The sequence below is a fragment of the Notothenia rossii genome, assembly GCF_949606895.1.
Source record: "Notothenia rossii genome assembly, chromosome: 2".
In the NCBI taxonomy this organism is placed as follows: Eukaryota; Metazoa; Chordata; class Actinopteri; order Perciformes; family Nototheniidae; genus Notothenia; species Notothenia rossii.
The window spans coordinates 80,080,558-80,096,046 of NC_136904.1; the positions used below are offsets into that span (position 1 = coordinate 80,080,558).

At 42.4% G+C, this 15,489-nt stretch overlaps 1 protein-coding gene across 8 annotated transcripts in view; it reads right to left on the minus strand.

Moving 5' to 3' along the window:
- myo16 (myosin XVI) overlaps positions 1-15,489 on the minus strand; it is a 125,932-nt gene that overhangs the window by 22,196 nt on the left and 88,247 nt on the right. For all 8 annotated transcript variants that reach the window (XR_013805757.1, XR_013805758.1, XM_079667284.1 and 5 more), the window contains 4 exons: positions 12,020-12,122; positions 11,271-11,367; positions 10,879-11,152; positions 2,276-2,658 (listed from right to left, as the gene is read on the minus strand). Coding sequence is in view for 6 of the 8 variants with exons in the window: in XM_079667284.1 (XP_079523410.1) it covers positions 2,276-2,658; positions 10,879-11,152; positions 11,271-11,367; positions 12,020-12,122 (857 nt within the window). In the remaining 2 variants the exon portion in view is untranslated. The remainder of the gene's footprint in view (positions 1-2,275; positions 2,659-10,878; positions 11,153-11,270; positions 11,368-12,019; positions 12,123-15,489) is intronic.

Sequence of the window (15,489 nt, forward strand, 5' to 3'; positions counted from 1 at the left end):
TAACACCCGCCCACCTTATCACCTGATTCTCCTCCTAGAACACCATTGTGTTTTTTTAAACCAAAAACTTCCCAGAGGGGGGTGGGGGGGGTGGCCCTTCAATTGCATTTAAAAGCTACAGACACAGATTCAGCACTTTTGGAACAGGGCTGAAACAGAGGGGTTTATGCTACAATGACCTGTTTGTTATTTCAGCACTTCAGAGACATGTTTTATGGGCCATTCTACCAAATTGGACCCAAGTCAGGTTGGAAATGTTTTGAAATGTTGTATGTTTTTTTCCCAAAACTTTGACCATATATATTTTGTACCATATTTAAATTACACATATCTAGTAAAAGAACCGTACATTTTTATATCGTATTTTCAGACTGTATTGGAATGTTCTTCCTCTAACAAAAATGGTCACTACCGAAACATAGTACATACACTGTAGTAAGAAAGTATTATATCAACCTGTTAAGATTGTTTTACCTTCCCTTCTCTAAATAGTATTTTAACAAATATTTCTTCAGGGTTTTCACAATTAAATTAATAAAAGTTCATTTTGAATTAAATTTCAAAGTTCAATTTATACAATTCATAAAAATCATAATGCAAACTTTCTTTATAAAATGCATAATACTGATCATATTGATTCCAGAGTTGATGATTGTTGAAATTGAACATACATTAAACCAATCAGTATCATATCATTTTAGTTGATAACTCAATATACTTAATTTTTTTTAAAACATCCAGTGTTTCGATAGTGACCACAGTATCTTGTTCTCAAGGTTGCATCATATTCCCTCAACCTTATTGCTTAATCTTTACCCATAACATGCCTCATGTTGAAATGTGAATGTTTGAAGCTACTGACCCAGAATCTGCACTTTAGTAAGAGGCTGAAATAGAGGGGGATGAGGCTAAAATGGGTGATCTGTTTGGTATTTTGAGCAAAACACTTCATAGAGATGTTTTTTATATATCTGAGACCTATAATATATGCCTAAAAATAGTATAATAAGAGACCTTTATAGTAACACACTGAATTTCAGACTTTAAAACAGATTTATTTAAAAATGGTGGGATTTACCTGCTTACCATTCCATTTTGTCACTACCGAAACGATCATGTCAGTGACTGTTTCGGTAGTGACGATTCTATCTAAGTTTGTGCAAAGAATGCTAGCAAGTACATGGCTACATACACGTCTTTGAAGAGGTTTACACACATAAAAACCTAATGCTTTGCATAAAACGCCGATAATATGTGTTCGGTAGTGACAATTCTTAAGGTTACACGCCGATTTTCAGATTTTGGAACAGATTTATATCAAAAGTATGGGATATAGCTGCAGTGTCACTGCCTTGTAAAAAATGCAGGGGTGTGGCTAAAAATCAGGCTCAGCCATTGGACTAAAACCCCTTGTGTTTCGGTAGTGACATGATTTTTTGAGTATAGTTTTTTTATTAAAAAAATGATACCCACAATAAATCTAAATATTCCAACTTCTGTTTGAATGTACTCATAAAGATCTTCTAAATACACCATTGAACAACATTTAAAAAAATGTTTTAAGTGTTATTTACAGAAATTGGAATTTAGATGTCAGGGTTGGGGACAGCTACTTACCAATATAAAGTATACCCTATAAATGATGTTTTTGTATATATTAAGCTTATCACTATCTAATTTAAAGCCTTGTGTTTAAATAGACCATAACATATTCTTAGTAAATATCTATGTCTGAATACTTAAAGGTGGGGTAGGTAATTTTGGAGAAACCAGCTCGAGTGCGCTAGAATTTGAAAATAAACAGCCGGAACAAATCTGCCACTTCCTTAAAGAGCCCCTCCTCCAACACACAAGAACGCGCACATGACCAATGAGGGCACGAGATAAGTTTGTGCACAGATGGAAGGCTGACAGGCAGGTAGGCCATCCAGTTATTTTAGTCGTGCTTTTTACAGTACTACGGCTTACAGAGATGACGTTTTTTTATGGATTTTTTGTCAAAGCACTTAAGATATTCATTGCTATCGGGATGTTAAGAGCATTCCATGGAATATAACAAAAAGTGTATCTTGAGCTGGTTTCTCAAACTTACCTACTCCACCTTTAATTGTTTTGTTAAATAGTTTTTCTTGTTGTGGGACCGCACTTTGTACTAATTCGGTAGAATGCCCCTCTGAGACCTATACTATATTGTTGAAAAAGTATAACAGGGGACTTTTAAGAGACAGAAAGGACCATCTGATGTATCTTCTAAAGAAGAGTAGAGGTGATTTACCTAATGGGTCTGTGGGGGACAGCTGGGATTTAGGAGGGCTTCCAGCTGGGGAACCATATCCCTCAGGAGTGGGACTCTCTTTGGCTGACATCGTCAACCCTGCACTAACTGCTTCATAAGATGCACTCAGGCGGGTGTTGGGGTCCCTCTTTGGTTTGGGCGGAGGTTGCTTGCGAGGGGAGGAGAGACCCCCCCTGCCTGCCCCATCCTCGTTGGTATGAGCCACCTGCTGCAGAGCTGGTTTGATGGGTGGACTCGCTGTGGAAGGGAACATGTTCTCCATGGCGAGAGGGATGGGTACTGAGCTAGACCGAAAGTGGCGAATAACTCGACCACCCCCATTGACAGGACCATCGTAGACTTTCCCACTTTTCTCCACAACCCTACAAAAGGAACAGATACCAGAAATACATTAAAGGTCACATGTTATGCAAAATCCACTTTTTCATGTCTTTTTTACTTTAACATGTGTCCCCTCAGTGTAAAGAGATTCTGAACGTTTCAGGAAAAAAGATTTGCTCACTTTGTCTTCTGATCCATTTTGATAAAAACGACCTTATCACCTGAATCACCTCCTAGAGCACCATTAGGCACTTTGCTGTACTTAATTAATCAGAACTTAGTTAATCAGAACTCTTTAGTTCTGATGGGGAGGCTGTAGCTCAGTGGATAGTGTGCTGGACTTCGAATCAGGGGATAGGAAGTTTGAGTCCCACTGCAGTCAGCATGTCGTTGTGTCCCTGGGCAAGACACTTCACCCCAAATTGCTCCTGTGGGGATTGTCCACAGTACTGAATGTATGCAAGTCACTTTGGATAAAAGCGTCTAACAAATGACATGTAATGTATATATTATATTAATGAACCCCGGCCGGAAAATCCCCGAAGTTGGGGACTGGCTAGTCCCAGCAGCTTCTACTCTGAAGCCTTCCGAGTAAATCACCAGAACGCCGACACCTCCTCATCTCCACCGCTCCCATGTTTTATTTTGTGTTGCCATAAGTTAGTCTCTCTGCGTTTGTGCGCTGGGCTAATGCTAATAATGCTAATGCGAGGATAATAAAATGGTGGAACAAAACTTTTTGGGAGTTTTACGGGGCGTGGTTTGCAATCCGCCCAGCCAATCAGAAATGGGAACAATTTTCTCCCATGAAAGTGCCTGCTCTCTAGCAGTGACTGAAAAGGGGGTGGAAAGGTTCTCATGAACTAAATTCTAGTTCCGGATTTTTTTGGTGTGAGCGCACATTTTCGGAACTAAATCGGAACTATACTGGGAAAAGTACTCCGGTGTGAAAGCGTCTATTGTGTTCTTTTTAATCAAATATCTCTCAGAGGGGCGTGGGGAGTGGCTCCTTATTTTCATCTAAAGCACTGGTTCTCAACGGGGGCGGTACCACCCCCCAGGGGGCTTTCAGAGAACATCGGGGGGCGCTGGAAGCAATATTTTTGAAAAGGGGGCGTTGAGGTGTTCTTGGGGGGCGTTCACGCATAATGTCTTTTTGTCATGAAAAACGCTGGCCACAGCGTCTTTTCCTGTACAAAAAGCAGCTGTCAGCATATTTAGTTGCTATAGGAAACCACAACTCTGCTTGCGATTGGTCAGCTGTCAGCAGTGTTATTACGGGTACGTTCGTAAATGCATGAACGGTCAATCCGCTCGGACAACCCGTCTGTTCCGCCAGAGCACCCAGCTGTGAGCGCTCAGAGCGCAGCACTCTGGACTGTGGAACGGGGACGCTCGGAGCGCTCTGAGTGCATTTACGAACGTACCCTACAAAAAGCAGCCGGGAGCGGACCGGAAGTCGTTGTAATTTTGGGATCGCGACTGTTAATAATCTGTGTCACTTTGTTAAATTTTGATATGTTTTGATATGAAAAATTCCACTAACAGATTCAAACTAAGTGGTCAGTTCATGAAAATAATACCCGTTTCTATGTCTGCTACGACATGGAAGAGCTGGCTAGCCAGGCTGCTCCACACAGAGCTCTGTTTGTTCAAAATTACAACGACTTCCGGTCCGCTCCCGGCACGATGTCTTGTCATGTCACCAGCTAGCCCTCTAGCGTTTGCCGCCATATCGTGACACTACCCCCCCCCCCTAAATATAAGATAAAATGCAGACAGTACTCTATTGAATATCTTAGCTATGGCTTCATACCGTCTCCTACCAATGCACAACTCCCAATGTGTTTACTTTGCGAACATGTATTTTCCAATGAGGGAATGAAACCCTCACGTTTAAAGGAGCACCTTACCAAGATCCACCCGGATAAGGCAGATAAGGAGCGTCCGTTCTTCCAGGCCCTCAAAGAGAAACATGGTAGGAGCACCATCAGCAGTCTCTTCGCTAGGAAGACCACCCAGACTGACAGCGGGCTAATAGCGTCATATAACATCTCCTTGCTGATAGCCAAATGTGGGCAGCCGTTCACAATCGGAGAGAAGTTGGTACTCCCTGCCATCAAAGAGGTACCACACAGGTGCTGAAATCCATCCCACTCACTAAGGACACCGTAGCACGCAGGATTGATGAAATGGGCGCTGATACAGAGGAGCAGCTGTGTGCCATCCTGCGGGAAGCTCCATTCAGCCTTCAGCTGGATGAGACAACCACTTCTGACAACAATGTTCTGTTGATGGCCTATCTCCGCTATAGCACCTCCAACAGTCAGGAGATTGCTGGGGAATTTTTATTTTCCAAATATCTGGTCACAGACACCAAGGGCCAGACCATTTTTAATGCACTGGATGCTTATCTACAGGAGAAGTCAATCCCGATCAACAACATCCTCGCATGTGCTACTGACGGTGCCCCTTCCATGGTTGGCAGGTACCGTGGCTTCACCACTCTGCTGAAGGAGCAGGTCCCGCATGTCCTCACAGTCCACTGTGCACCGCCACAACCTTGTGGCCAAATCTAAAGGTCCACGTCTCCACGAGTCTCTCAATATTGCAGTAAAGGCAATAAACAAAATAAAAGCCCACGCCCTGAATAACAGATTGTTCCGACAGCTGTGTCAGGAAAATGATGAGACATTTGAGCGTCTTCTTCTCCACACTGATGTCCGCTGGCTCTCAAAAGGAAACTGCCTTGCTCGTTTTTGTGAGCTGTTTGACAGCATCGTGGAGTTCCTGGAGGAGGTGGATGCAGCTCTCGGGGAACAGGTGTCATCCAGCCGCTGCAACATCATGTACCTCGCAGAATTCTTTGGAAAAATGAATGAAGTCACGCTGAAGCTCCAAGGAAAAGGAGTTACTTTGATCCAGAGCAAGGCGGTCATCCACAGTCTCACCTCCAGGCTGGATCTATACCGGCAGAGCATAGGCAGGAGGCAGTTTGCTCATTTCCAGCTGTTGACCAAGGTGATCCAGCCTAGGCTACTAAATAATGATAATAATAAATAATACATGTAATAAATGTAGGCTACTCTATGCAACACTATATTTGTGTTCCTGGTTAGTATAAATAACTTATTTTTTGAATGTATTATGAGAATAAAGAAACATCAATTAGTAAACTAATTAGCAATAAAATAACCAGTTTAAAATCGGATGGTAACATTCTGCACCGATAACAATTTCCTGGTTATACTCATTGCAGGTGTCTGAGGCTCTTACCGATGAGCGCCTCCTCATTTACACAGACCACCTGAGGATGGTGAATGCCGACTTGAAGATCCGCTTCAGAGATCTTTTGGACCTCGATGTTCCCACCTGGGTGGTGCAGCCCTTTCAGGCGGACGTGGCGGAATGCGAGCCAGCAATACAGGAGCATCTCATCGACATCCAGAGTGACGATGAGGCCCAGGCTATTTTCCGCACCTCTGGCTGGGGCAACATGTGGGTCAAATACTCTCAGCGTTACCCGGCTCTCTGGGAGAAAGCGAGGCTGCTTCTTCTGGCTTTCCCAACCACATACCTCGTGGAGCAGGGATTCAGCCAGGTCTTCCACATGCAGTCCAAGTACCGCAATCGCTTGAACTTGACGGCCTCAGGTGCACTGTGACTGAAACTAAGTTCTCTGCAACCCGCAGTGAAGAAACTGGCGGAGAACCACCAAGCGCAGGGCTCACACTAACCTTCCCCCCCCCCGCAATTTGGCGAAATGCAACACCTTTCCGACCTGTTAGTTCTGTAGGCCTTATGTACAGTTTTGTAGCCTACTGTTTGTTCTGCACTGGACATGTGTGAAATTGCTGCTGTTCCGTAGCAGTCTGTTTGTATTCTCTGCTCTTGTCTGAGTTTGTTTAACACTCATAAATATCATTTTTATTCACATTCACATGGCTTTTCTGCTCTCTGGTAAACTAATGATAATGATATTCCAACTGCCCAGTTCAATCAAATCTATTATTTGGCATTCAGTGACATGCTTTTTAAATGATATAACACAGAATATTAGTCAACATTAATATTCAGGGAAGAAAATAAGTCTACTTTTTTTGATGGGGGGCGGTAAGAGACCTGGATAATGGACAGGGGGGCGCTGGCCCAAAAAAGGTTGAGAACCCCTGATCTAAAGTAACAGACAGAGAATCAGCACTTTTGAAACAGGGCTGAAACAGAGGGGTTTATGGGAGGCTGCAATGCATGATCTGTTTGGTATTTCGAGCCAAACACTTCAGAGACATGTTTTGTATATATCTGAGACCTATAATATATTGATGAAAAACAGTATAAAAGGGGACCTTAAAAAAATTAATTCTGACCATTAATCTCCATTAATATTGCATTTGCATGTCTTAACAAAATAACAAACAGGCCTTGGCTTCAGGCACTACCTTTTTCCACTCCAATAATTTTCTGATCCGATTGAGGCAATGATTGTGACCACCAACTGGCGGCCCGCGGGCCACATCCGGCCCGCCAGACATTCTCATCCAGCCCGCGCGACTTGGGTGACAGTGGCGTTGGCGGAGTGGTTACTGCGTTCGCCACCCCGCCCATTTTTTTTTTTTACAACGTCTCGTGAGTAAGGTGCAGTACCAGATTCCAACAGAGAGGCAGTAGCTGCGGGACAGTAGACTGCCTACTGCGAAATTTTCCCTGCCTTGAAGAAGAAGTGATCCTTCGTTGGGAACAGTCTTCTTTGTGCGCTCCACAGCAGCAGCCCCGCTGCGACAGAGTCCAACAGAGAGGCAGGAGCTGCGGGACAGTAGCCAAGAAGCAGGGTTGGGTTGTAACGGAATATATGTAACGGAGTTACGTAATCAGAATACAAAAATCAAGTAAGCTAACTGTATTCAGCTGGCGTTACATTTGAAAAACGAGTAATCTGATTACAGTTACTTTCGTAAACCTGAAGTGAATACATTTTGGAATACTTATTGGAATTATTGGTGGAAAAGTTTCCTCACAAAATGTAATATTCATTACCGGCAGAACTGTGTGCACACTGCACAGCGCTGCAGCATGTCTGTGAGCGAGAGAGATGCAGCGTGTCTGTGAGGCCCCGCCCCCGCACGCAGATGAGAGAGAGATCTCTTTTAAAATATATTGAAAGTTAGAAACGGAGATGGTTAGATAAAATATGCAAGATAACGTTTATGTAGCATTTATTTATTGTCGAAATGATGCCATTTCATAACGGGATTAAATCAAAGTGAATGCCTGCTGCTGCTGAATGCATGGGGCAAGCGACTGGAAAAAGTTTGAAAAGTTATTACATCGTTTCAGATAATAATAATGATAATTCTTTCTATTTAGGGGCACCTTTCAAAGCACCCAAGGACACCTTACAATTCATAACATATTCCAAGGAATTGTTTTAAGACAGTACAAAGAATGCAGTCCGGGTGATGTTTTTTATGTGGGGTGCAGATGAGAGGGAGCTGTCCAGAATGACACCAAGATGTTGTGTTTGTGCTCTTGATAAGCCGGCAGAAAAAACAGTAAAATAAGTATCTCCTGTGCACCAAAACATACCCATCTGTTATGGAAAAAGAAAGTATTCTAAAAGTATTCTAAAAGTAATCTGAATACGTAACTAACTGTATTCTGATTACTTTCAGAGCATGTATTCAGTATTCAGTAACTGATTACATTTACAAAATAACCCTCCCAACCCTGCCTAGAAGTGTTCCGTCATTAGCGTGAAGAGTCTGCTAAGCGTTATGCGGTCCGCAGTACCTGAGCGTGCTCCACTAGCATTGTGGACTATAAAAATCGCTGGCCCGCGATAGTGTCTATTGGATACATTTTGGCCCTTGGACAAATGTAGTTGGTGATCCCTGATTTAGATCATCAGAATGCTCAACCTTAATATATGCCTGCTTCAGCTGTCATTCCACAAATATGAGCTAAGGAGGCCAATTGAAGGATAAGGACCAAAGAGATTATGCTTTAAATCTAATCTCCTTGCAGTAATTTGATAACATCCTGTTAGATATTTCCCTTGCTAATCTGTGTGAGCCATCTGTTGGTCGCAGAATTGCAGGCGGGGCTTAGCCGGGCATATGGGCAGGTGATGTGGAAAGGCATTAAAAAACCTACAGAGAAATTAGGTGAGTTTGGGTGAATTTGAATCCCCTCTACGATATAACAACGGTGACTCTCTCCCAGTCCGCCCACAGACACCCCTCCTCCTGCTGGGCATCTGTCTAAGTAGCAGATGTTACATGGACAAGGACACATAGAGGACGCAGAATCATGTGTGTTTATTTCTCATTTCATCTTTCAGGATATAATTCCTTCCATAAATTAATCAAAACACGCAAAAAAATGTCAGTACCTTGCATTGCGGTGACATTTTCTAATTGTCTTTTAATCGTTTCCAATTGCTCATTGATTAATACCCTATAGTGAGTCTTTTCCACTGTATTTAGTTTGACAGGCTTTACAAATATTGGTTTGTCCAAGATGATGTTTAGAAGCAAACATCCTATATGTGTTTATATTGTTATAATATAATAAACATATATTTAGTCAGAAAGCTTTCAGACTTTAGCATTTTGTTAACAAATCATTGTCAGGCGGAGATAGAAAAATCAGTATCATGGTACAATGGCAGTAATCAACACACATGGTAATGCTTCCTGCTAAAAGATTCTAATAATAAATGCATATATAATGCAGCGTACCATAGAAAGCATAAAACATCCCAAGTCTGCATTTAAAGATGTATTAGTACTAAAATTCCAAAGTTACATTTGAGGTATTACCAAAACCCATTTTTAACCCTTTCGTAGCCCTAAAGGATTATTCAAATGTAATGATATGTTGTATTAGCTAGACCCTCCAGAAAAACGCGATTCTGCGATCGCAGAATTTACCGCATAATCAGCAAAATGACGCAGATTTTTTAAATGCCGCATATTTATCAAAAGGCCGCATAATCCCCGCATTTTTCCACACAAAATTGAGGGGAAAAAAAGTTAATTCGTCTTGACGTGACGTCATCAGCTCGCGCATGACAGAATGTAAACAACACTGTATAGAGTGAACGTGTGGAGCTCACACGATAGAGAAAACTCCAAGATGAAAAAATCGAATCCATCTCATTTACCGACGAACATTTCTACTAAAGACCGGGCAAAAAGTGGGGGGAAACTATTCTGCACCCCGTGCAACTGTGTGTTGGAGCATAAGAGAAAATCGACGGTGACGACCCACTTTGATTCATTCAAACATTCGAAAATGCTTTCTGCTGCTGCGGACAAGAAAGCCAAACGACTCACGCTCACCGAGGCATCAACCTCCAAAACCCTTTCGAGGGCTACAAGAAACAAAGTGAGTAGCCTACAAGATTGAAGCTGGTCAGATAAAGAACGAGTAAAGGAAAACAGGATGAGGCGGAGAAGTGTGGGTGGGTGTGTGTGTGTGTGTGAGATTAAAATAGCCCAATTGCTTTTACAATAAGTAAACATTGAATGTGTTTAATTGAATAGTAAAAGGGTTAAACGTTAGTGGCAGGTTGTGTGTGAGAGAGAATAAATAAGACAGCTCAATATTTAAAAAAATTGTTATTCTTTTTCCCCGCATATTTAGCAACTTTCCGCATATTTCGCAATTTCACCGCATAAAATCACATAAAACCCCGCATATTTAATCGCATAATCAAGGATTTTAGCCCGCATAATCAAGGAATTTAGCCCGCATAATCAAGGAATTTAGCCCGCATAATCAAGGAATTTAGCCCGCATAATCAAGGAATTTAGCCCGCGTTTTTCTGGAGGGTCTAATTAGCATGCGGAGAGGTTGACATAAGGACAGCCTTCCATTGGTGCAACACTTTACTAATACAATCTGACACACGCAGATCATTATCTGACTATTCATCATGAAATTAACAATGAAAAGCGTTCACCGCACAGGGATACAATTATTAATAAAGAGCACACATTTGTGCAGACATAGGCACACACATGCAGAAACACACATACACACTTATGGAGGCCAATGATTGCTTTTTACAATCATAAATCCTGTACATTTCAGTAACTGCTCATTGATTACCTTTCAAGTTAAATACAGTCACTGTAAAACCGTCTCATTTGGTTTTATGTAACTGTATATTGTTTGTAAATGCAAAATGACTGACTGCACATTGACATATTCCAATCGGACTAAAGGTGTGTTAGTTTCGAGGCTGTTTGCTAATATACCTCTTCATGGGCTGATCCTCCTCCTTGCCCACCGGCTCAGGCCTCTCACCAAGTGGTGGGCTGTTGCCAAGGATGTTGATAAGGCTGTTGCCACGGCAGCGCAGGCGGTCACTCTCTCTTGAGATGTCGGAAGCATTTTGGATGACCAAGTGGTCATAGGTTCGCATCCCTATGTCTTCTGCCCCCTGCAGGAAGCGCTGCACACCGCCCTCCTCTTTCTGCTGTGAGGACAGCCTGCGATGAACGCTCTGTCTGGCCAGCCAGCCACGCACCACTGAGAGGAAGAGGAAGAGGGGAGAGGAAAACAGAGATGTCAGAGGTGTCAGTAAAAGAAAGACAGCTGAACACTCAAGTAATAACAAGTGTTATTGATCCGTTATTTTGGATATTACCTTTCTGACAGGTGATGATCTTTTTGTGAAGCTGGTAGCAGCGGTCGTTCAGCTGGTCGGCCTGCCAGTACCTCAGAAACACTTTGCTGCTGCCCATCTACACACACAACAACACAAATCATAGTTGTAAACTACAGTGGTATCATCGCTAGCTTCTGTGAGTCTGGCTGTCAGGAAATCTCAGAAGAGAGTGCCTTGTTAGTTGAGAGATGATGATAGGTGAGTGTGGGCAGGGTATGGAGTTTGCATGTTGACACGGCATTCACTTCCTGGATTAGAGAGCATTTGGGGGGTGGCAGAGGTCACCCTATAACAGGTGCACAGCACTGAGGGGGTGACATGCTTCCACACACACCATTCATTTCAACACACGCTACTTGTAGGAGTGGTGCTTGTGTGAGTGTGTTCAGCAGAGCTGGATGAAAAGGTGTCTGCAAGGCATTGTGGAGGAGTTTGTATGCGTGTGTGAGGCTGGAGCTGCTGTGACCTGTAGGGTCACACACTCAGACACAACAGCAGTCTGGCAGACAGGACAGAGAGGGGGGCGGACGGGTCCGTGCTGCCGTGTGACTGAGTGTGTGTGAGGAGAATGATGATGAGGCAGGACAGCTGGAACGAGTAGTCAAAAATTCCATGGGATTTTTCAAATAGAGGGTCAGGGATTAAGTCATTTGGCAAATCTTTTGTTATTGATGGGGACAGAAAAAGAGGCAAAACACACACACACACACACACACACACACACACACCTGCCATCCCTGGAGTTTGGACTGTTGCAGAACGGAGCGACATCTCTCTTCAGGGGACAACTTCTTCTTGTCTCCCAAAGTCGGGACCACAAGATCTTTATATCTGAGACACAAAGAGGTAACAACAGAGATATTGAAGCTGAAGAGCGAAACTTAAACATTTGACGCTAATGCGTCTTTTCTCAGAAACAATGGGTTCAAAGTTCAGTGGGGGTCATACGGCAGACCAGCCACACAGCATCTGTTCCTATTGGTGTTGCCGCGGGCAACGGTTGCTATGAATGGTCAGCTGGAGACAGTGGTTTGTTTGTGCCTGGGACGGTGGGGGTGAAAGGGAAAGTGAGCAGAACTGTTTAAAAAGAATCCAATAACAGAAAATATACTGCTCTGTATGTTGGCATACAGAAGCTGGGTTATGAAATGAATTCCCAATTGTACCAGATACAAAAAATCTGAGTGGTATAATAATATATTGTGCTTTTCATTAGCAGAAACTTTTTCGAGCCACCTGCTCAAGGACGACCCATCAGCAACACAGTGCGATAAGCATATACCAAATTGTGCATAAGAAAAAAGAACATAGTCAAAATGATACACTTAGTTCATCTTAGATCATAGTTATATGCACAAGAACATGACATTGATTAAATACAAAAAATAAATACGGTACTAAAGTTGACAGGAGACACACTTTCTTATTTTTAAGACTAAAGGTTGAGAATTCGTCCCTGTCTAATGGTCCAGGAAATGTAGGTAAATTAATTTGTTAATGTAAAATTTGAAAGACTTCAGTATTACTGTAAAGTTTTACAAATCTCAAATGTACTTGTTAAACTGTGATGATGTTTGTGATAAAAAAAAAATGGGCAACACAAGAATATTATTTGGCAGTCCCACATTTTCAATCCTATCTTTTTTTTCTTTGTCACACCTCATTATAATAAGAGCAAATTGTATAACCTATTAGACATCAAGAGAAATGTATATTTTCTGAATGAAATACACAGAACAGTTAAACTTCATATCAGTTGGATAGTCAGCATTTGGTCTCTTCTGTTATCAACAAGACACAGAGCCCGCTGAAGATGTGACATCACGATGACGAAATATAACAAGCAGATGGCTGGAGGCAGTAACCACTTGTGTTGTCAATAGTGAGTAAGTAAGTGCACGTGAAGGTTGGATGTGTTTGATTTGCAGGAGTGGGTTCCGTCTGAACTGTGCCTAACCCTCTCTCTGTATGTTAATACCAGTCCTGCAGACAGCACACGCCATCCCATTGGGCCCATAAAACACAAAGGAACTCTGTAAAACCCATGACCTTCCCTGTGAGGATATGAAAACCATCGATGGACCCTGCTTTTACAAGACCCAAGGGGGATTCATGTGGAGTCAAAGAAGTGAAATAAAGCCTTTGATAAGAGTTTAAATGGAGGGCTACAGTGCACCAACGCTGTTCCATGTGACAACAGGCCATCAGATCCCTGTTAGTGAGCGTCACAAAGATGCTTAAGGTAATGCAGCTGGATTTTGAAGCACTCCCTTCCTCTCTGAAGCTTCTCCTATCCATCACACACCTATTTCAGTTGCCAAATTCTCAAATCCTTTTGGCTTTGCCTAGTCCTTCATATTCATCCCACTAGTCACTCTGAAATGATGGATATTCCGCTCTAGGTAACTTAATAACCTACAAATGTGTGTCTTTATCCATCAGTGGGAGGTAATGAGGACCCACTTGGAACTGGCCATATAGAAAACATGACCTATGTGCTTGTGTGCTGCATTTGTGACATGCTGTATGAATACAGATGGTCTCTCTCATCCACTCTGTTGCAATGAAGAACTGAGGAAAGAAACAAGGTTCAAGCGGTAGGATTTGACCTTACACATTGGCGGAAAATAAATCTGGCCATAAAACACATTGTGTATCATAAAACACAAATAAAAGCTACAGTAAAATAGACTTTCTCATAAATCATCCGGGTTACCAGGACAATAATGTAATTTGCTTCAGGCAGCCACTATGACTTAGTGAAATGGCCTGCGTGCTTCCAGTGTGTGAATGTGTGTTTGTGTTCACGAGAATATAGCAACCTCAAGATTATTGGTTGATTTATTTTCCTGTCATGTTTGATTAGTCAAGGGCCAGGGTTGTTTTGAAAGAGTGACAAATAGAAAGAGGAAAAATGTTGATAGTGTGCGTGTACATGAGAGAAAACGGGCAGAGGAGAAAAGGAAAGATAAAGACTGAAATAAAGAGAGTGAAAGGACAAAAGAAATCAAAAATATCTCAGAGTCAGGAAGGCAAGGAGATGAAAGAAAAAAAGGCGGTTTAGAGAAGAGAGAGCATGTGAGGAAAGGATAAGAATTTGTGTGAGAAAGAGCTTTGTGAAGACGGCAGTGTAGTCCACCCCCACTCTGCAGCAGCTCCTCTCTGGCCAAGACTGTGTTCATTCATTGGCCATGTCTGTGTTGAACCCAGTGGAGGAGAGAAAGAGAGAGAGAGAAAGAAAGAAAGATATGAATGGCACTTTGGCCAGGCTGACTGGTGTCTTTGTGAGTGGCAGCCACTCAAATTAAGCATGGCCTTAATGTATAAACAGCAGAACGGGACACACGTCAGACAAAGCCACACTCAGAAAGGACCATTTGTATGAACACAAAACACTCGTACGCAATGCACACAAACCAGAGCTGGGCAGTTGTGCAATGCTGAATGAAGAATAATGGGGATTTGAATGAGTGGCAATACAATTGAAATCCAGTTTTCAAACTTCAGTTTCTACTCCTAAAAATGTGATGCTTCAACATTTTTGGGATTCAATGTATTTTATCCAGTAGGTGAACATGGTTTCAGTATCATAACATTTAGAATCAAGTAATGAGTCATTCATGAGCAAACATTGTTTAAGTACATTTCCTGGCAAACATCGGGCCAATATAACTCGTCCACCAGAACAAACTGGACCACTGGAGGGAAGCCTGGAAGCAGTTTCCAACACTAAGAAACATCCTGTGCTGTGGCTGATTGAAAAAGCTACAGAACTCCCTGAGCCCTGGAAGCTAAGCCATCTAAGTGTTTAAATGATCGATGATGTTCTTACTCACCAGGCCATCCCCGGCCAGGCTGGGCCACCACATTATAAGAGCAGTGAGCATCTGCTAGCCACACTTTCTTTGATCTTGCATCAGATCTACAATATATAAATCATCCAGTTACAGATCAAAAGATAGCAAAGAAGCTGTATTATTTACAATAACAGAGCAATACAGTTGATAAGTACACTCTGTGAATTGAGTGCTGCCTTCTTTTACCATCATGTCAGAAAATATATTCACTATTTTACCATTACACACGGTTCGTCTCCCCCCCCCCCCCATGTCTCGCATTTGATGGTGTCCCCTAAGATCCCTCGAAGGAATCACATGCACCCGTCCCGTACGCAATATTGCTTTCATGGATTCAAGGT